Raw genomic sequence first — 23,034 nt, forward strand, 5'->3', positions numbered from 1 at the left:
TAACAAAGCTTAATTTTGTAGATATTCTCACTGGAACTTTTATAAATTCATTATAAGTAGTAATAATCTTTTTCATCAGAGACCAGATGATATTTAGAATTTATTTTTATTCGTTGTGTTGTAAATTTTTATCAATTCTTTTAAGTTATTTCTGTAAAATAGGATTTTTGCATTGCACTTGTATTCAACGTGTTTATTTTAACTGCACAGGTTGATTATACCCAATTGATGAAATTGAGTTAAATAACTGAATGATAAACATATGAGAAATGCTTTAATGATGTATGAACAACATAATACGAAAAATACATTCTTTTTGTTTTGTTTTTTTATTTGAAGAAACTAGTGGTCAAAATTGAACACTTATCTGACAATTTAGAATATCATTTTCATGTCGCTTAGTTTCATTTGTTACCTATTCCGTCATCGAACTGAGTTTTACTGTGGGTATTGCTTTGTGTTTCTTTATTTTTCTATTACTAGAGGTATAGGGGGAGAGTTGAGATCTCATAAAACATGTTAAACCCCGCCGCATTTTTGCACTTGGAATCACTTGCTTTTAGTCTTGTATGTTTTTTTTAATTATAGTTCAATTATATGTTTAAGAGTTAAGTGTGACGGCCATTGTCACTGAACTAGAACACAATCAAATTCAGGGGCCAGGTGAGGATCCCCTTACGGGTGCGGGATTTTCTCGCTTAGTTGAAGACCCATTGGTGGTCTTCAGAAGTTATATTCTGTTTAGTCGGGTTGAAGTCTCTTTGACAATATATTCACCATTTTCATCCTCAATTTTATATCAGATGAATCAAAATAGTTTTCAATTCATTGGATGTGTTTGAGCTTTTGATTTTGCCATTTAATAAAAGACTATTCGATTTGAATTTCCATCAGAGTTCTTATGTTTGTTATTTTACTGTTTAATGTGACATCCATTGTGAAAAATACTCGTGTTAAATTTCCGGTTTTGTTTTATTTCAGATTATGACTGCGTTGGCACTCATGAATGGACTGGCCAGTTTGTTTGCCCTGAATATAAACCATCAAAGTAAGAATTTATGATTCCCTATTTTAAATTTTAATTTGGATGAATTAACGTAAAATTCGGATATAACAGCTCTAACTTTTAGTTGAAAATATTCCAGTTCGCGATATTTCTAAGCTATGAAATGACAGAAGATTGATCGAAATGACGAAAATATAGAACCTGTACCTGTAAAAACAAGCCTTAAATTCCACCCCTGAGAGTAAAAATTGCTGATTCAGCAAATTTTGGCTGATGTGTAGGTAATAATGTAAAAATTTACCTAGAAAGCAGAACTTCATTATTTTTATGTAACTTGCAAAATATTTTTAATTATAAATGCTCGCTTTAACTTTTCGCAGTGTCTGACACATGTGCAACCACTGAAATTTGAGACGCGACATTCTTCGGTTGCATGTACATCCTATTATTTTCACCGAAATAAATAAATTGCATAATTTCTTATTTTTTGCAAGACAAGTACAGCTATACTAGTTTTCTTGAGGTTTAATTTGTAGTTCTAATGTAAAATGACACCAGAAGGAGCTTTTGGGGAACCAGTTAGTGGTTAAGGGGTTCTTACTTAGTCATTTATCTCTCACTGGTCTGAAAAAGAGATAGAAATAGGGGTTTCTGTACATTAACTAGACATTATTTTTGACAAAGAATGTATTTATGATGCTATATCAGTAGATTAAATGGTTTATTCATTTTCCATGCAAATACCATTAGTTGTTAATATTTTCTGAGAGTGAAAAGCACAATAAAGGCAAATTGATTATGTAAGGGGACATAATTTAACTTAATGCATACATGAGAAATAGACAAACAGTCAACTTAGAGATGTATTCTAGTACATGTATTGTCAAACAGATTTTGGAATAATAGTTAACTGCAATCTAAAGACTCTTGTTGTATTGCCCTCATAATCTGGAAATGTTTAAAGTAATATAAGGCATGCTGTAAAATGTGGAATGGACTTTAATATCAGTTTTCATGATTTGGTGCTTAAACTGTTTCTTTTAGTCAGATTGACCATAAACATAGTTGGCAATCCAATAATTCCTCCTGAATCACCATGTTTGATTGCTGTGTTGATTTGAAACATAATATATTTGGGTTTTGTTCACTCCTTAAGTAAAAATGGTAAAATGAAAAAAAAGTGAAAATCTGCCAGATGGGGTAGGGATGTAATGTTTCATTTTTTTTTGGTAAGAAATGAGTGCAGACTAGTTTTCTTTATTGTAATATGTTCCAAAGTAAGAAGTCTATGAATCATAGGTGTCATGACTGGTTTCAAGTTTGTTATGTCTTGGTTAAGGTGGCACGGTAGTATTTGCATTCCAGAATTTAAGTTGCTCTTTTGTGTACCCTACTCAGGTAAATGTATCTAAACAGTGTGATTGGACAAAAAATACAGTATCAACTGAACATACTTTCCCAAACTGAGGGATGAATCAGGTGTAGAAAAATATGAAATAATTTTACATACAGATTTAAATGAATTTTTGAGAATTTTTGAGAATTTTGTATTCACTGCACCATAAAATACCTAAAAGTACTAGTGGCCTTAGGTTTTTAAAAATAGCAAAAAAAGTAAACGGTCATGATACATATTCAAATTCATTTCTGAATAGTAAAATGAAAGTACTTCAGTTAACTGCGAACGTAGAATTTTTTGCAGTGTTAGAAAGTGGTGAAAATTCTAAAAAGGCTATCATTATCCCTTATGGGCCAGGAAATACTACCGTGCCACCTTAAGCATCGCATATGCATGTGAGTTATGTTAATTATGATAAGATACTTGCATGGTTTTGTAATAAAACTGATAAAAAAATGCGGTCATGTTTATTTTCAATTAATGTAGAAAATCAGGGTAAATAATCACTGGTTAATCATAATTCTGTCAAATAACAGATTACTTAAAATACTGGACTCTTTATAAATGTAACTGAAATTTCCGTTAATTTCATACCTTTTTGAAATTGATATATATGTCGTAACTTTACATGTATCATAATAAATCTCTAGAGTTATATCGAAAATAATGTTTATGAAATCGTCTTGTCTGATTTTCAAAAGGCTAAACCATTACCTTCCAAAAATGCCAATTGTGCATCAGAAAATGACTCCCAAATATACATTTTCCTTTAACATATAACAATAGTATCTCGGCAAAACATGTTAAGTCACGACAGCGTATAACATTCGGAGCGGTGGCGGACCACTTACAAACAGGGAAAAGGAAGGATTTCTATTGTTAGGCCTTTAGGGTTATCTCCCCAAACCTTTTTTCCCCGAAAGATAACGACCAAATTGCTCGTTATATCATCAGGTTGTTGCGAATAGTTCAATATTAGTTTGAAGTACGTCCAAATGCAAAGGTATACGCTTGGTGAACTCTTCAACTCCAGGAAATTTGTATGCAGCATAAACATTTTCATCCAGCTCAAGCGTTTTTCTAGCGTGTACCTGTACGCTACACGCACGTAATACACACACTAAAAGCGCGTTTAAACGCTACAAGTCAGTTTGAAACGCGTTGTGAGCACGTTGTTTGCGATTCAAGATCATTCGACTTTAACTAAAAACGTATGCAGGAATTTTGATAACAAATACCCCATAATGAAACGTCCCAGACACGTCGAAAGCACGGATTATCCGAGATACGACCAGGCTGCGTCTCATTTACGTTCAAAAGACTTTTTTTTCCCTTCGTAGCGTGCATTCCATCTACGTTACACAAACACCAGGAATATGCCAATATACGTTTCTTGAACGCCCGATTAACATTAAGCAAGGTACGTTTCTCGGTTCGCCCAAAACACGCTGAACGCTCTTTGTGCACACGATACAGATATGATTGACAGTTTGAATGCATCTGTGGTGACTTAAGTATACTAATAGATATATATAACTTACCCAAGAGTGTCGCTGAGTACTCTTAGGCTGAGAGTTACACGGATCTGTGTACAACACCGAATTCCAGGCTCCTACGATCATGGAACATGTCTGTCAGTTTGGCATTCTATATTAACTCTGAGGGAAATCCCCACCATTCGGAACTCTCTTGACTAATGGTGTTTGATTGTATGTAACCGGTGTACTCCACATAATGGCACATGTCTCTCCCTTGTATTTGATAGGATTCCGTTACCGTTCAAGTTTTCAGAATTAAGAGTTGTCTAAAGTTCTTCTGAAAATCCAAGACAGATATTATCAAACATTTAAAATCTTAGGTTAACTAAAGCCGTTAAAACATGAAAACACAAACATATATATATACAGGTACGCACACGTGACAAATGTTTTTATCCCACACATATAAAGAACACATAAAAGTTAAAGGAATATCTACTAAACAAAGCTTTATGCAGTTTTAAAATCACATGAATCCATGAACTACCACTTTATGTTATACAACTTCAGAGCGTTTGAAGTTGTAAAACAGGCCACCTCCATGAGAGATACATTAAATAAGTTGGACAATTTTCGAGCTATGTCATAAGTCATAGATGGACATCCTGTTCTTCCTCCTTTGTTACTTAGGTAAGGAGCATTTGTCTCAATGATAATATCGTTGATATCCATGTAATACGGAGTTCACACATTGCCGAGTATTGCTCTCGTTTGAGATCAGACAGCGATACGACACGAAAAATGAAAAAGTCGGATTACTATCCTCAATTATCTGGAATGTCCTATCATTGTCTGAACGCAATCGTTTGATTTCGTTACAGACTCCTACGGGTCGGGAAGGGTCCGAATAGTTCGGCAAAGCACCCCGATAGTTAGGTGCGTCCCGTAACAATCGGGGAAACTCAGCCGATTTTGTCTAGTCGGATTACAATTGTGCATATGTCGTGACAGATTCTGCTGTATTGGATCAAAATCCTAACAATGTTCTGTGTATTCTGGACGGTGTCCTGTGGAACGGGAATGATCTGGAAAAATTTTTCATTGCTGTTTTTCTGCCGATTGAGTTCAGATTGCATCCAGATCTTGTCGATTGCGAACCGTTTTCTGCCGAAATCGTTCCGGAACAGTCCCGTTATTAATACGAAATTCGTCAATGATACCCACGTCAGAGTCCCGACATTTACTGAATACAATACGACTGAGACCGGACAAAATCGTTTGCAATGCGATAGAGCGGACCGTGATATGATTACGTTCCGACAGTACCTGATCATCCCGAGTATGCTGACAGTTTTCGAACGGATAAATTCCGTGAGCGTCGGTTCACTGTCTGGTCATTGTCTGATCTCTGTCGGATTACATTCGGTAGAATCGGGACGCAGTTGTGACAGACTCGGTCGAAATTTTACCAGGCGAAGGTATACAAATTGGATAAGAAGCGGATTGAGAACAGGATTATCGGGATAAATTCGCTTGGAAACGGTTGAATATCGACGCTTCCTGAACAATATCTGATTGTTGTCGTGATTAAATAATTTGGTTAACAAATTTTTATGAAAGTTTAAATTTCCATCCACGATTTACAGGATCTTGATCAGACTTTTGACAAATTTTAATCGGGAATGGTCCTGTCAAGGACGGTAGTAAAAATTGTGAATGTGTGACCCCAGCTTTACATACTGTCGATCATATATCAGGATAATTCTCTTCCATCAACAAAAAAGGGGAAATCCCAAATTTACAATTCGGAAAGTAACTTTTCCATTTCCAATACATACCGATGTTACCCCCGTATGTATATGATGGTCCTTTTCCAATACTTTCCTCATAACTCCTAAGCATTTGTCGTCTGTACTATCTTCTCCAGACAATCCCCTACAGTGGATTACTACTGGCAGCTTTTTTACCTTAGCCAACTGTAGCTAGCTATCCAAAACCTCCATTTGCCTGCTAATATCCCGCTCTAATGCTTGTTCAGCGTCTGACCCACATTCCCCAATTGCGCATACCTTCTTCGCTTTGACCAAAACTTTCAGGTCCGACAACCAGCTTTCAATTTGTCGTTTTGTTTCCCTCGATACCATCCTTGGGTGTATACCAAAAGTGAACTGCAATCTGTTATCTTTTCTCAGCTGATGTCGGTTTTTGCTTGATGGCCAATTACGCGGAAAGAAATAGTTGGAAATCAGGAACTGAATTTCCACGTGTCTGTCTGTTTCATCCCATGTTAATGACGGTAGACCAGAATGTCTGGTCTCTTTTAAATATAAATCCAGATGAAAATCTACAAGTGAGACTAAATGTTTTGTTCTTTGAGTAGGATACAATTGTAGTTCTTTTTCGAAAGTGATTAAATTTTCTCCCGATTCTGTATGGGATATCAGAAGTGCAAGGATTTTCCAGTGAAGTAATGAATGGGGATCTGTAGGTGGGTAGACTGAATGTAAAAGATGCGACAGCTTGTATATGTTTACCTCATTAAATAGCTTTAATAATGGCATATCTGACCAATGGTGTACCCCGCCGGAACAAATAGAAAAGTCTGGATGCTTTTGAACAAATTTGATTAAACCTTCAAATTTAACTGGTTTACGTTTAGCAATGTCATCCAATAAACCGTTCATTAGGTATATATTTTCCCATGCTGTACAGTATCAAATGTATGTGGTTCCTCCTGGCTGTTGTGTATGTTTACCATATGAACCTGTACCAACTTTCTTGTGCCAACTGTAGTTAACAGGTCCATCATGCTGTGAGTGGCGAGGTATACCAAGGGAGATGGGAACAAATAACATGTCTCCTAACATTAGTAAATCTGCCTGGGCAAACTGGACAAAACTGCACTTACTCTTACGTTTGGAAATGCCTCTAATTGTCGACCGAGGTTCCGGAATTTCATCCTCTATTGGTTCATAGTCTGGTTCAAAATCGTCCATCATCTATAATAGACTATATATAAAGATAAATATGATTATATATTATATATTGAATCTATACGTAAACATAAAAACGCAAACAAACACACACACATACACAAAAAGACTACTCAAAAAATGAAATCAAACCGTGTACAAGACCAGACAAACATCTAGTACAGATAGGACGCACAAAAACAATACAAATGAACATGACGAATTATACATGACGGATACGTATACTGCAATATTTATTGAACAACACAGTATAATTACAAAACAGAAAACATTACTATATACATTTATTCAAATAAAACAATATCTTGTCTGTACATTATGCAACATAGTCGCACAAATAAGCGGGCTTCTTAACTTTCCGCTTTGTTCTTGACCCTTCTGTTGAATATTTTTGTATATTAACATCCCGTTCGCCGTTTTCAAAATCGTAGATAACTGTATCATCTATCTCCGGAATAATATCAATATCATTCAAATGTTAATGACGATTCTGTGGCCATCTTCCGACATATTTTGGAGATAAAGCGATTGTTTTAATCGAGAAGCGTCATTCGCTGCAGTGTCATCCGAGGAACATCCGATGTGTCAACTGACGCGTCACGGTACTTGGGAAATTCCGATGTGATAAGACTCGTTTCATCAAATAATGGCTCCAGATTCATATCTGTCTCTCTATCTTCAGGGGTTGTTGTATCTGTTTCTTGAACCTTTTTACATAGGTCAGAACTTTTCCGTTGTAGCCACACCGGAAGTTCACCGTCCGTACATATTTTTAATCGATTATAGTGTACGATCCAGTCTTTCTTTCTGTCGCTTATTTGAAACAAAACAGGATTTATCACTTTAGTGACTATATAGGGTCCTTTCCATGGAGATTTCAGTTTTTTGGACTGTCCGATTTAAGTAACTGAATCACGTTTGTAAACAGCGTCCCCTAGTTTACAGACAAAAGTCCAAAAGATAAATCAATAGGTGAATTAACCTCTCTACCAAACATTAAAAAGTTTGCCCAAAAACCTGTCTGTCTGCTCGGTGTTGCTCTGATTCCCTCTGCAAGCAGTTGCAAATATGTGTCCCATCTATTCTGCTGTTTCTTAATAAAGCATCTGATAGCGTGTAAAATGATGCTATTGTTCCGTTCGATTTGTCCGTTAGAGGAAGGTTGGTATGGTGTTGTCCTGGTCTTTTTTATTTGTAGTAGATCACATAGTTTTCTGATCATAACGCCATCCATACGTTTTCTTGGTCAGTATGTAATTCCAACGGACAAACAAACTTAGAGATAAATCCATCAACCAGGGCTTTCGCAACAGTATCTGCAGTTTGATTTGGCAAGGGATAACACTCAATCCACTTGGTAAATGGATCAATTACCATTAACATATACCTGTTTTTTTGTTCTGTCAGTGGTAAAGGACCAAGTATCTCCATGTGTACTCTTTCTAATGGTATTCTAGAGTGATATTAGCTTTACCCTAGAATGTTCTCTTGCTCTCTTGTTTTTGTTGCATATTCCACAGGATTTTACATACATCTTGGAATCAGCCGACATTCCATGCCAAAGAGCGTACTATTTCAGCTTCATGAATGTTTTAGTCAGTCCCATATGACCTGACAACGGCAAATTATGGCACTACTCTAATACCTGCCTTCTCATATTTTTTGGAACCATCAACAGCATCCTTGGTTTAACAGGGTCTTCCCATTCATAATAAAGCACCTCGTTTACCATTCTCAATTGGATGCGGCAGGTTCAAAAGTGTCTAACTAATGGACTGCTTAATTGTAGTTCTAAGATGGTTGGTTGGTGATTTCTTTCAAACCATTCAATGAGGCATTTTAAATCTTTATCCCTATTCTGTTCCTCACTGATTTTCTTTGAAGTATGACCCTCTATCCAACTACATCCTCCATCTTCGGGCGATATACGTCGAACTGCTATAGTCTGCGCATTGTCAACTTCTTCTTCGAACAGTTTCCATTGATTCCTGGCCCTTGTGCAAAAATCACATCCGCCGCAAGGAAGCTGGTTCAATTCAATGATGGGTTGATATTCAGGACAGGCTTGTCAAATAAAAGGTTCTTTCAGTCTTACAACCTCATGGAGGGGTAGTGCTATACTTGAATATTTAGGTATGTGATCCCGATGATAATTCATAAAACCTAAATAGGACTCTACATGTTTTTATTCTTTGGAATGGGCCAATTTCTAACGACTTCGACATTTTCTGGATTGACTTTTACCCCTTTAGCACTGACAATCTTTCCCAAGAATTTAATCTCTTGCTGAAATAAATTACACATTTTTGGCTTCAACTTCAAGTTATATTTCCTGAATCTGTCCAATACCTGTTTAAAGTTTTCCAAATGAACTAAAACATCATCAAGATAAGCCAAACACTCTTTCCATGCCAGTCCTTGCAAGACGAGCTGTATCACTCTACTAAAAGTAGGTGGGCTATTAAACCGACCAAAGGCTAATTTTACATGTTCAAACTGACCATACTTTGTAATAAAGGCTGTCTTGTGTCTATCCCTTTCGTCAACCTGCAACTGCCAATACCATGCGGCCATGTCCAGCAATGACATATATACATTTCCACCAAGTGTATCTGAGCAGGATTCGATGTTCGGAATCGGAAATGCGACTTTTATAGTTATTTTATTTAAAGAACGATAATCAACACAGTACCGCAAGCTGCCATCCTTCTTCCTTACTAATACCGGAGTAGCTGCCCACTCAGAGTTTGATACCTGTATAACATTCTTCTCCAACATATGTTTAAGATGCTATTCTTCCTCTTTTTCAAAGTGGAGTGGCGTTTTACAAAGCTTTTGCCTAATTGGTTTTGCATCTCTTGTATCTATTCTGTGCTTCACATCTCCATTAAACAAACCTATATCAAAGTCATCTTTGGAAAAGAAAACACATCTTAATATTCTAACAACCAATTTCTAACTCTAACCGCTTCACATTCGTTAAGTTTTCGTATGGGCCGTTTGTACAGGTCAGTTAAATGGTCTGGCAGTTGTTTGCTTCTTGTGTGTGTTGTATTTACCTTTCTGATCTTTGCTGAATATTTTTCACATCTTTCTTAACCAAATAACATCTGTACTTCAATTCCTGATCCAAATAACTGTTTTTTCTTTAAAGTTGCCTCTTTGTCTGTTGAATTCCTAACTAAGAGAAATATGTCTGCCTCTGGTTTACACAAGGACTTTGGTGATAAAACTTTTCCAAGATTTGGTAATGGCTGTATCACAATATCGCCTTCTGGTTTGGTATCAAGTTTCACTTGGACGAATTGTGAACTGTATGGTGGCAAGACAGTCGTTTCCACTACTACTGCTCTATACACTTTAACGTCCCCTATTTCAGTACTTGACATCTCTGTCGCCGATATTATTTCTTTATTCAATGTTATTGTATATTGTCCATGGTCAACAATATCTCTGTTAGTTTCTAAGAAATCCAAACCAAAAATTAGCTCATCTTCTATATCTGCTACTAGCATGTTACATTCTATCTTTGATCTACCTATTTGTAGAGCGACCTTTTCAGCAACTTCTACTTGAATTGTTCCTGCTGTACTGATACCTTTAAAAACAACAGTATCCGACAGCTTTGGCTTGGTTTGTAGTTTTCTAAATAGCTCTGTATTAAGTATTGACACTTGAGCATCACTATCAATTACTCCATGACTCTTTTGTTTTTCTTCTGATTATTTTTTTTTCTTCTGCCGTCTGAGATGCTTTTTTGTCTTAAAACATATCGAATGGATTTTTTGGCCAATGATGTTGTACAGTAATGGGGGTTTCGAAACTCACCCTGTGTGACCGAACACTTATTCTTATAGGAGTTATCTCCTGCGTCCCCTTTTTCTTGTTATCGCTATATCTCTAAAATCGTGAAAGATTTTAGCAAACTATTTTCACCAAATTGTTCGTCTACTCTTGAGAATGATTTGGTTTATTTTGACTTTAGTGATCGGAAGACATCTTATGGGAGTTATTTCCCTTTGAAAATTTAACATAGGCGATTTGTTGGATCAATTCATACGTTATAAGTCGTAGAGGCCTACAGTCTTTTGATATGAAGTCATTGGTCCATTTGAAGGAAATTGAGGTCAAGGTCATGTTCTAAATTTTGAATTTTGCTTGTTATCGTTATACCACAGAAACTAAGACTATTTCAGTCAAAGTGTTTTGGTTAACCCTTATAAGAGTTTTCTCCCCTTATGTATTTCAAATAAGTATTTCTCCACAACCATATAAGTGATTGACCTCCGGTCTTCCGTTTTGTGTTCAATGACCTATGACCTTGAAATTGAGATCAAGGTCAAAGGTCAAGGTCATGTTATAAATTTTGAATTTTGCTTGTTATCGTTATTCAAAAGAAACTGTTACAGTAAATGATATGATTTATTTGCCAAATTGCTGTTTACAAAAAGGCGCAACTTCAATCTATTTCAGTCGAAGTGTTTTGGTTAACCCTTATAGGAGTGTTCTCCCCTTATGTATTTGAAATCAGTATTTCTCCACAATCATACAAATTATTGACCTGGGGTCTTTTGATTTGAAATCCCTGACCTATGACCTTGAAATTGAGGTGAAGGTCAAAGGTCAATTTGACATTCTAGATTTTGACCTTTGCTAAAAATAATTTCAAGTCTTCTGCATATACCTTAGTTAGTCTTAATTTTTATATCAATTTGAAGAACCAAATAACATCAACAAGGAGTGACATTTTCTAACATCGTTTTTTAAATTTCATTCTTATTATCGAGGTGGAAAGACCTTCAATTGTTCTCTGAAGAATTGGTTTTTAATTTTATTTGTTATCGTTTTTTTTTGTGTGTATCATTGACGTATAAGACAACCTGAATCTTCTTTATTCAAATTTAAAACATAAGAGATGGCAATTATGACACAAAATAACTAAATTAAACTTACAGCAGAAGAAAGATAATGAACATCGCTTTTATAGTCTTCTAAATATCGAAGACGCGTGGTCTTTTTAAAAATGATGTAAATTTATAAAGGAAACAACAAACAAAATAGTTCGAATATTGATATTGGAAAAAGTAACGGTGTATAAATCATAACAATTATTTTATTTCAATGAAAATCAAACTGTTGAATTTTTTCCGCTGCGAGAAAATTTTTAATTTTGGTCGCATTTTGAAAATCAATAAATCTTGTATTCTTGTTGGAAGCTGCACTGTGTAGTTTATACCCGTTTTTTCAATGCCACACAAATCCAACACAGACAAAAAAAATGGTAGGTTCAAGAAATAATAATGCAAACTATACTTTATTGTAGTTTTAACATGGGTAGGCATTATATTCGGGATTATTTTTGCCCGAACGATATCGAAAAACTATTATAAAAAGTGTCCTAGTTCAGTGAAAATGTACGTCATACTTATTTCCTAAACAAATAAATAAACAAACATTAATTAACATACAACACTACCAAAGGCCAGAGACTCCTTACTTGTATGATTTTGTAAACAAATGCATCTTTTTAAAACAGTCGAAAACAAAATTGTCTGTCCAATGGAAAAGTCGAAGCCCAAAAAAGATGAACAGTGCATTATAGAAACATAGAAGCTGGTTGTAATTCAATTTTCATTCTTATCATAGATATAACTGCATGTTAAAATAAGAATATGAAGTGTGATAGGCAATCAGACACATTCTTTCCAGGGACCAACAGGCGTTATCAAGCTATAGGTCCCCGTATGGCCTTCGACCATTAGCAAAATACACACTTTATAGAATGAAAGCTCCAAGAGGTCTTGGGATGAAAAAAAATAAACATAAAAGATGAGCGAGAAAAAAAAATAGGGATACCGCATGGAAATTGGAAAATGGTCCGCAACATTAATTTAGTCAACTCACTTAGTTGAAATTAAAGACCTGGCGAATTTTAGCCTTTTGCAATGGATGTGATGTATGTTTAAAAAAAATCATGGTTTGTTTGGACATTTTTATAAATCATGTCTTGTTTTTAAATTATTTGCAAGTAAGTTTTAAGTCATGAACAAATAATCACTCACAGAAAGACGTCAAATCCATCAACAAAAGAAAAAAATTAATAGACGACCGACAACGCACAGAATCTCATGTATGTGTTCCGGACCATATGAGTATTTGGACCATACGCATATATCATGACCATAAGGGTATACTAATATGGTCCAACCATACACGTATGGTCCAAATACTCATAAGGTCCGGAACATATTTTATTTGCGATCACAAATGCACGAAGACGTCCATTTCTATGTAAATTGGGTCGATTTTTTTATATAGATAAGATGAATGCGTTTCTGTTGCCAAGTGTTTTTCACAAGTATAGTAGCAGTATAGCAGAACGGTTTAAGTTTCCTATATACACCAAATGATACATTTTGCCAATACAATAACGTAAATGCATGCAAATTTCACAAGGTTTAATCCAAATAGCTTTCTTACTATCCAATAACTTTCAAGTACGAAAAAGACAGGGCAGAAGTATATTTTGTCTTTATGTTTCGTATTTGCACAACTTTTGAAAGTGGATTATGCATTCGTTCTAAAATAAAATTAGAACAGATAAAAGTTAAAAGATTACATAACTCGATAATCGCAATTGTTAAATCCGAAAAAGATAATCAATCAATACATGCATTCAGTAAGTCATTCTTTTTTCTGAAAGAACATGGCTTTGCGATATCTTATTATGAAAATTGATTGTCGAAACATAACAAAAACACAAGTAAAGGACGTTTAATTAATCAATATAAATCAAAACACAAATTCCTGACTAGTATTTCGAATTATTTTATATAGGCGTTGAGAACCTTTGGTGACCCCACGGTTTAAATGTTTATATTAAGGACGTCGTGAGCAATGGGCGTTAATGGACCTAATCTGTCCCAGTCAATGGGATATTAAAGTGCGCCAATCAATGTCCATAGCCACACTGTTATGAATTCGATACTATCTTTAATTATTGTTCTGGTCTCTTCTAACCCTTCGTCTGTCTTTTTCAGTGGTCCAAATTGACAATGGATGGGTTATTCTCTCGATCAGCAAATTTCACATTTCTTATGCAAAGGTCTAATTTTGCTGGAATTTCTTCTTTTTCGTCATCAAATGTGACCCTTTTCATCTCGACTCTTTTAGCTCCAAGAATAATTCTTTGGTTTGTTATGGCACTTTTCACATACTGCATTGACTCATCTAATGCAGTTGGAGTCTTGTCCATTGCTGTGAGGGCTGCCTTTATGTCTATACAACCTTTCAGGAATGTATCTATGGCTGCAATTTCTACAAATGCCTCTGGTGTATCAGGATACCCATCTATTGCCATTTCTTGTGTTCTTTCTGTGTATTCCTCAAGTGTCCTGTTTCAAGTCCTGCAACTGTCACCTTACGTTCATTCAACTTGTTGCAGCGTTTATCATAATCTTACTGTACTCCTTTGGCTTTCACGCTGTAGAATTCAGTGCCTTATCCCTCAAACATTCTATCAATTTATCAAGCTTGTGTTGTGGTGTCCATTTGTATCTGTTGGCAATGTGACTAAACTGTAGAGAATAAGGTCGCCAATCTGTTTTTCCATCATAAGTTGCCAACTTTGGAGCAGATGGACCTTCAACTCTCTTTTCACTCATGTCCTGTAAATTACCTTTTCGAGTATATCCGGGCTTGACTTCAATGTAGTTATTAATGGTTTCCTGTCCTCTTGTTAACTGTAAATTCCGGACGGAAATAGCTTCTCAATCCTCTCAGTGATAAGTCTCATTTCATCTGCTTGTTTCATTTTGTTGTCTCTAATCCTGATTTCTTTACGTATCTCATTTTCTCTTTTCTCAAAGTCTACTGACAGTGCGTCTGTATTTTCTTTATGGTCATGTTCCATTTGCTTAATGCATTTCTGAAACTTTGCATTTTGTTCAGTAAATCTTTTTTTAAACTCATCTTGCATAATTTGCATTTGGTGTTGCATACCTTGTAGTGCTACCTGCTTTTCTTGCATTCGTTGTTTCATTATGGCATTCTCCTCTAATTCACGAACTCTTTGCTTTGGATCTATGTCTTTTTTGGTATGTTCCAGTGGTTCCACAACAATTGCTCCTTCATCAACCAAAGGGTCCCATATGGTGTTAGGAATACCTTCAAGTAATTTCAAATCTTCTATGGTAAGTTGTCCTCTCTGCTCTCTAGAAGCTGTAATGATCCCAGCTCTCTTTGGGCCAATACTTTTAATACTTTTGAGTTCTTCAACTGTAGCAGTGTTGATATTTACTGGCTGTGACATTTTGTAGTATTCTGTTGTGCAGACACCAAAATATATATACGCAAAAATTCACGATCCAAAAAAAAAATGGGATTTCTCAAAATCTCAAAATCAAAAAGTATGCGAGTGAAAATAATGTCACGTAATGATCAAAATAAGTCAACGAGCAAAAATGGTATACGCTATTTGAAAATGCTGAAGTACGTACTACGAATCGAAATGTGGCGTATTATTCAAAATAATATCACGACAAAATAATTTCACAAATGTGTGGGAAAAAAAAACAAAACAAAAAAAGGGGTCAAGGAAATAGAATATGTCAATACGCAAACATAAGAACATCTGATGTACCCTAACAGGGAATACATAAAGGTAAAGGATATAAGTACTATATCAAAACGGAAACATCAGAACATTTGATGTATCTTAGCAAACTATAGTAACTGGGGAAAAAGGGGGGGGGTGGTCTCAATGTCTCTGGACTACTGAAAAAAAATGTATTAAATATAATGTATGAGTTCTACACACAGTACAAAGTGAATAATACTTCTTACTTTTATCATATATCTCTTTATGTAAAAGAGAAAACAATTTCTTCCCTTTCCAAAATTTGACAAATTTGCCGCCAGATAATGTAAACAAACAGTGAGCTCGTCAAACAACTTCTGAAACCAATTGTGGTGACTTAAGTATACTAATAGATATATATAACTTACCCAAGAGAGTCGCTGAGTACTCTTAGGCTGAGAGTTACACAGATCTGTGTACAGCACCGAATTCCAGGCTCCTACGATCAGAGAACACGTCTGTCAGTTTGGCCGTCTATATTGACTCTAAGGGAAACCCCGACCATTCGGAACTCTCTTGACTAATGGTGTGTGATTGTATATAACCGGCGTACTCCACAGATCCAACATTACTGGCGTTTTTGGAGCGTATATGCATTTTTACAACGCCCGGCGTACGTCGAAGCTATACGCTGATGTGTGACACCGGTTAAGCACATCTTATGGCATTTAATGTCTCCTTATGACATTCTAGTTTGTCATATTTTATACATGGGGAAAATCTCGGTTTTTTTTTAAATTGGAAAACCATTTTTTATCAATAAAGATTAGACAGTACTTCCCAAATAAAGGTACAACTCATGTAACGTAGTGGACATTTTGAGTTTCGTAGTTGACAAAATAGTTTCGTAGTGGACACAAAGTTTCGTAGTTGACATCAACCCTGTTCTATGTTGATAAAAATATATTGAAAATTAACGAATCTAACCCTCGTGTTTTGTTTTCCACGAATATAATTGAAAAAAGAGTAAAACACGTCTGTCAGTTTGGCCGTCTATATTGACTCTAAGGGAAATCCCAACCATTCGGAACTCTCTTGACTTATGGTGTTTGATTGTATATAACCGGCGTACTCCACAGATCCAACATTACTGGCGTATTGGGAGCGTATATGCATTTTTACAACGCCCGGCGTACGTCGAAGCTATACGCTGATGTGTGACACCGGTTAAGCACATCTTATGGCATTTAATGTCTCCTTATGACATTCTAGTTTGTCATATTTTATACATGGGGAAAATCTCATTTTTTTTTAAATTGGAAAACCATTTTTTATCAATAAAGATTAGACAGTACTTCCCAAATAAAGGTACAACTCATGTAACGTAGTGGACATTTTGAGTTTCGTAGTTGACAAAATAGTTTCGTAGTGGACACAAAGTTTCGTTGTTGACATCAACCCTGTTCTATGTTGATAAAAATATATTGAAAATTAACGAATCTAACCCTCGTGTTTTGTTTTCCACGAATATAATTGAAAAAAGAGTAAAACACGTCTGTCAGTTTGGCCGTCTATATTGACTCTAAGGGAAATCCCAACCATTTGGAACTCTCTTGACTAATGGTGTTTGATTGTATATAACCGGCGTACTCCACAGATCCAACATTACTGGCGTATTGGGAGCGTATATGATTTTTTACAACGCCCGGCGTACGTCGAAGCTATACGCTGATGAGTGACGCACGTTACGCACATCTTATGGCATTTTAATGTCTCTTGATGACATTCTAGTTTGTAATATTTTATACATGGGGAAGATTTCATTAAAAAAAATAATATTGGAAAACCATTTTTTATCGATAAAGATTAGACAGTACTTCTCAAATAAAGGTACACCTCATGTAACGTAGTGGACATTTCGAGTTTCGTAGTTGACAAAAATAGTTTCGTAGTTACAAAAATAGTTTCGTAGTGGACACAAAGTTTCGTTGTTGACATCAACCCTATTCTATGTTGATAAAAATATATTGAAAATTAATGAAACTTATCCTCGTTTTTTGTTCTCCACGAAAATATTGAAAAAAAAGAGTAAAACACGACTGTATGGTAGTGGTTGTGTCAACTACGAAACGTTTTTCTCCCATACATGTTTCATAGTTGACTGTTATGTAGTGGACATAATCAAATGTTTTATTTTTTTTCTACAATTCATTTATTACAATAGTAACAAAAATGATTCTTTTCATCAAAGCACATGATTAAGCTGTACTCTGAGATTTTTTCATAATTATAAAATCAGATACTGAAGGATTTTTGACCCATTTCGTAGTGGACATAAGAAAAAATATGGTATCACTCTGGTCCATTTGATGTGCTCAATACTTTTCCAACAATATGACTGCCGTTATAAAAGCATCACTTCTATTGTAAGACCCCTATGTTTATATATCTTGCAACATTGATTATTTTAAACTCTTTATTAGCAAAACTTAATGACTTTGTTTCGTTTTGGACATTTTGTCAGGAATGTCAGGGACACACCTTCTAAAATAAAAAATCCTATGTCAAAAACTGTTTATTAAAATATGTTGGCTCTCAACATACTGTTAAATAATTAAAAAAACTTGGTAAAATAACATTTATTTCTACCTTTTTTTACAATATTTTAAATAAAATTGAGAATGGAAATGGGGAATGTGCCAAAGAGACAACAACCCGACCATAGAAAAAAAAAACCAACAGCAGTAGGTCACCAACAGGTCTTCAATGTAGCGAGAAATTCCCGCACCCGGAGGCGTCCTTCAACTTAAAGTATGAATGTTGAAACAGAGGTCTTGGGACATGACATTTTGATTATTTTGAACCAGTCAGGAATCAATATCTTATTAATCCGTATTAAAATAGTATGCCTCTTTGCTTCAAATGTTAAATCTAATTTAATGTACTGACTGCACAAATAATTACTTGTAAAGATCAAACGCATTTTTTAAAAAGTGACTCGGACAATAAATCACGTTTTTTTGTAAAAACGCCCATGAGAGTTATTTCCATTTTATGTATTCGACCAAGTGAAATTTAAAGTAACTCATCAACCATAAGTGACAGAGACCTAAGGTATTTTGCTTTGAGTTCCAGTGTCAAAATCATGTTTTGTTTAACCCCGCCGCATTTTTGCGCCTGTCCCAAGTCAGGAGCCTCTGGCCTTTGTTAGTCTTGTATTTTTTAAAATTTTAGTTTCTTGTGTATAATTTGGAGTTTGGTATGGCGTTCATTATTACTGAACTAGTATATATGTTTATGTAGGGGTCAGCTGAGGGACGCCTCCGGGTGTGGGAATTTCTCGGTGCATTGAAAACCTATTGGTGACCTTCTGTTGTTGTCTGTTCTATGGTCGGGTTGTTGTCTCTTTGACACATTCACGATTTCCATTCTCAATTTTATTTAATTTGTTGCCATTCTTGTTCATGCTTTTCTAAGAAACTGTTATTTAACGGCAAATGTGTTTCTTCTCATATCCAACTATAGCAGTCATCACGTGACTTTGACGACGTCACACATCACCCGTATTAAGCCCAAGTAAAATGTATAGAAATGCACAGGGGCTTTCAAGAATCGATAAAATAAAGTTCTTTAAGTTCATGATACAAAAATTGTGTGGGAATATATAGTAATTCCTCATATATTTAGAAATATATTTATGCCATTTGAAAAATTTTAAATTTTGGTCTTCTCCCTTCCAAATGCTTTTGAAAATTTGTCTTGTTGCCTTGATAAGTTCACACTGTTAATCATCCAACTCCGATAAATATTGGATTTTCTGTCGTGTTAAACCTAAAATTGCGATTTAAACAAAACAGATCGAATAATTGTGCGAATATATGCTTATTACTATATTCATAAATATTTGAAATATCGTATATGCAATAGTTTAATTTTTTATTATGTCCCTTCCAAATTGATTTGAAAATCAGTCATTTTCATAAATCTGGTATTATTTTTCAAGATGGCGACCTCATTGACATCGTGGGACGACTTGGTAAAAATATATTTTGTTAGATTGTTACATTGAAAATCAAATAACTGTTGGATGCTCGCGTCTTCATTCATTGTCTTACCTTAAAGCAGCATAGAATCAAACATTGGTTCCTTTTGATTAAGCTGTTACATGCTGTTTATTTTATATAATTTTGAGAGAAAAAAATGGCGACCAAATAATTTTCAAACGTGGACGATGTTCGACACTTATTTTGTACATGCACTTAATCCAATTTTATTTCACTGTTTACATTGCAATTAAATATGACATGTTATAGTCACTATAATGATAGCCAAGGGCATAGCTAGATCATTAAGTCATAACATCAACGTGATCAAAGATCGAAAATAAAAAAAACATGACACCTAATCACGATGTAAGTTCTGACAATACCTATATAATAAATAATAATAATACCAATGTAGATTAGTGTTCTCGATGAAATTCATAACGGTATTGTTTTATATTTATAAAAGAAGACCTCGAATGGATATTAAATAACCGAGGTGAAATAAATGTATTGTTTAATTTTCTTTAAATCATTCGTCGGGTAACCAGTAAATTTTACATAATCCTAATTAAACCAGTAACATGCAGAGTTATCGAACGTAATTATGACTGGTATAGTTGCATATGTGAACTGTAGGTTTCAATCTGTCCTAACATGAAATTTTTCTTAGAAGCAGTTCATTCAAATTAACTACGAGTTTTCTCTTCATTGAATGTAAAAAAATAAATGTATGGTACTGTAGAGTATTACATAATAGAGATTTAAGTTCTTTTGATATGAGATCCTTAATTAATGACCGTTAGTTTAAAAAAAAATATGAAATGGGTGCAGACAAAAAGTAAATTGACGAAGGTTCAGAGAAATGAAAATAATCCACAAGTCAGGAAAAGGAGAAATCGGTTAAGAAATACATTGTATATATAATGTAACAGGAGAGGTCAAAATCTAGAATGACAATTTAGTGTGGTTCGTTTGATCTCAGTTCTCTATTGGTTAAAATCCGATTTTGACGTTAAGTTTTCTTGCTTTCCTCTGAATTTCCTATTGTGACGGCATGTAAAAAGGCGACCATGTCTGATGGCGTCACATAGAAAGAACACATGTTTTTGCAGATCATTCGAAAGGAAGGAATAAGTTTGCCTGCAAATTGTTTAAAGTCATTGAAGAAACAGATTCCACCACCAAAGCTCGTGCAATACGATATTTATCCACTCTCGACAGTTTTTGAAATATTCAACACAGTCGGCGAGCCTCGGATTCTAAATTTGAACATAAACTGTCTCGAGCGGTATCAAACTCGATGCAGCGGGATATCCTATATCTATATATGTATATATACATATAGATGTTATTCGTCTAATCATCAACCCAACAATGTGAGACCTGTAAATCTGCTTTCGCAAATATATTTTTCCCTCGCCGGTATTCAAACTCATGCTACGTAGAGATCGTGACACCAAATCGCCTGCACATGCGCTTTAATACCAAAAAGAAAACAATAAACTTGTGGCAAAGATGGTAAACCACAAAAATGAGGTGCTAAAATTTGTACACCATTTTCGGATTTCGACAATTAATGTCTCTTCAGTTATGTTAGGGATCAAAAGTATTTGGAACGCTATTTAATATGCATCAATTTAGGATAGACTCTTGAAGTTAAAGAGTTGAACTAGGATGAACAGATTTTATAAACCGGAGGGAAAATATATTATAAGCCCAAACGAAATAAATACAAACAAGTATAAATTGAAAACAACGTTTAAACCGATAATTGTGTTGGATAAATACCGCAATGTCTATACGTGTGCATGTAAAACAAATTTCGTAGAAGATAGGTATAAATACAGCACAAACAACATTTTCCAAAAGACCGAAAAAAGTGAAAAAGAATATTTCAACAAAACGCATTTGATTAGCGGGTCGAACAAATGATGTTTTTAAACCTTGATGACTGCAATTGATGATTGCCAAATAAATTGATCATAAGATATAACAAAGTGGCTCTTTATATTGATTTAATACCAAACAGAAAGCAAAACCTTGCGGCAAAGATTGTAAACCACAAAAATGAGGTGCAAAAGTTTGTACACCACATTCGAATGTCGACAATTAATGTCCCATCCGCGATAATAGGGATCGAAAAGTATCTAGAAGGCCATTTAATTTAACTGAATTTAGGATAGACTCTTCAATTTTAAAGAGTCGAAATAGGATGAAAATAAACTCATCATAGATCGGATTATATAAACCGGTGCGAAAATATAATACAAGCTCCAAAAAATATAAAATATAAACAAGTCTTAATTGAAAACAACGTTCAAACCTGTATTTGCTTGAAGCTTGGTTTACACTGCCGATCAGACCAACTCGATCAATCTCGATCAAGAAACATTAAGCGATCGGGAGACTGGTCTTTCTCAATCGAAAATAATGTTTTGGTGGTCTACCTTGGTCGTCATCGATCTGACTTTCTACCCGAGAGTTTTTGACATGTCAAAAACATTCGAGTAAGGATCGAGAATCCAGTCACTCGAGAAGAGATCGACAATTCGTCGAGTAGCGATCGAATTGATCGGGAAAAGATCGTGTAGAGATCGAGTTTGATCGGAATACAAATAGTTTACCGATCAGTAACGATCATTTCGATCTTTGCTCGACTAATATCCGATCATTTCCCGATCAAAGACAAGTCTGTACTTTTGCAAGAAGGTGTAAAATTTTAAAAAAGAGAACACAGATACCAAAAGAACAATCAAACCCAAAGGTCAAACTGACACAGCCATAGCGAAAAACAAAACCCGACGAGAAGACAAACAGAAGTCTACATAACACAGCATAAACAAAACTAAAAACGTAGCAAAACGAAACCCAATAAAGCCTGAGATGATCTCAGGTGTTTCGGAAGGGAAGTAGATTTTGCATTTTTTTCCCAGAGGATTTTCCAAATATGAAAGTAATTGTGCTTTTACATTCATTATTAGACAGCTGATGATTAGTTTAGCCTTTAAAGTTAGTTTTTAAGAACATCAATATTATATTTTAGATGTTTAATGGGCTATTTTTGTTTGACTGTCCGTATTTTCCATATGTCCAGAAATTCTGTAGTATAAAAATAAGAAGATGTGGTATCATTGCCAATGAGACAACTCTCCATAGGACACCAAATGACACAGAAAACAACAACTTTAAGTCACCGTTCGATCGAATGTTAACAAACATTTTTTTCATACGCTTTTTGAGACAATTTATTGAAAAAAAAATGAGACGAAACACAAATGATCTTTATATGAATTCATGATAGATAGATGTAAATAATTTAATTTTGGATGTAACGTGTCTTCTGATTGGCTGACGTTATTTTGTTATCAGCTCATAGACATAATTTAGTCTTGTGACCGTGACGTCATCAAAATTTTTCATGGTTTTCTACGGTTTAAAATGGAATTAAGAATTAAATTATAAGAAATGACTGTAATATTTTTTTCTGTCTATTCGAAATAACATAAAAAAATGTGGAACACACTGTTAAATAAC

At 34.9% G+C, this 23,034-nt stretch overlaps 1 protein-coding gene across 1 annotated transcript in view; it reads left to right on the top strand.

Annotated features, from left to right (window-relative positions):
* The window catches only part of LOC143066219 (uncharacterized), a 53,094-nt gene that overhangs the window by 25,493 nt on the left and 4,567 nt on the right, over nt 1-23,034 (top strand). Inside the window, exon 4 of the mRNA XM_076239217.1 lies at nt 982-1,048. Within this exon, the coding sequence (XP_076095332.1) occupies nt 982-1,048 (67 nt within the window). The remainder of the gene's footprint in view (nt 1-981; nt 1,049-23,034) is intronic.

Source organism: Mytilus galloprovincialis, chromosome 3 (genome assembly GCF_965363235.1).
Source record: "Mytilus galloprovincialis chromosome 3, xbMytGall1.hap1.1, whole genome shotgun sequence".
Lineage (NCBI taxonomy): Eukaryota > Metazoa > Mollusca > Bivalvia > Mytilida > Mytilidae > Mytilus > Mytilus galloprovincialis.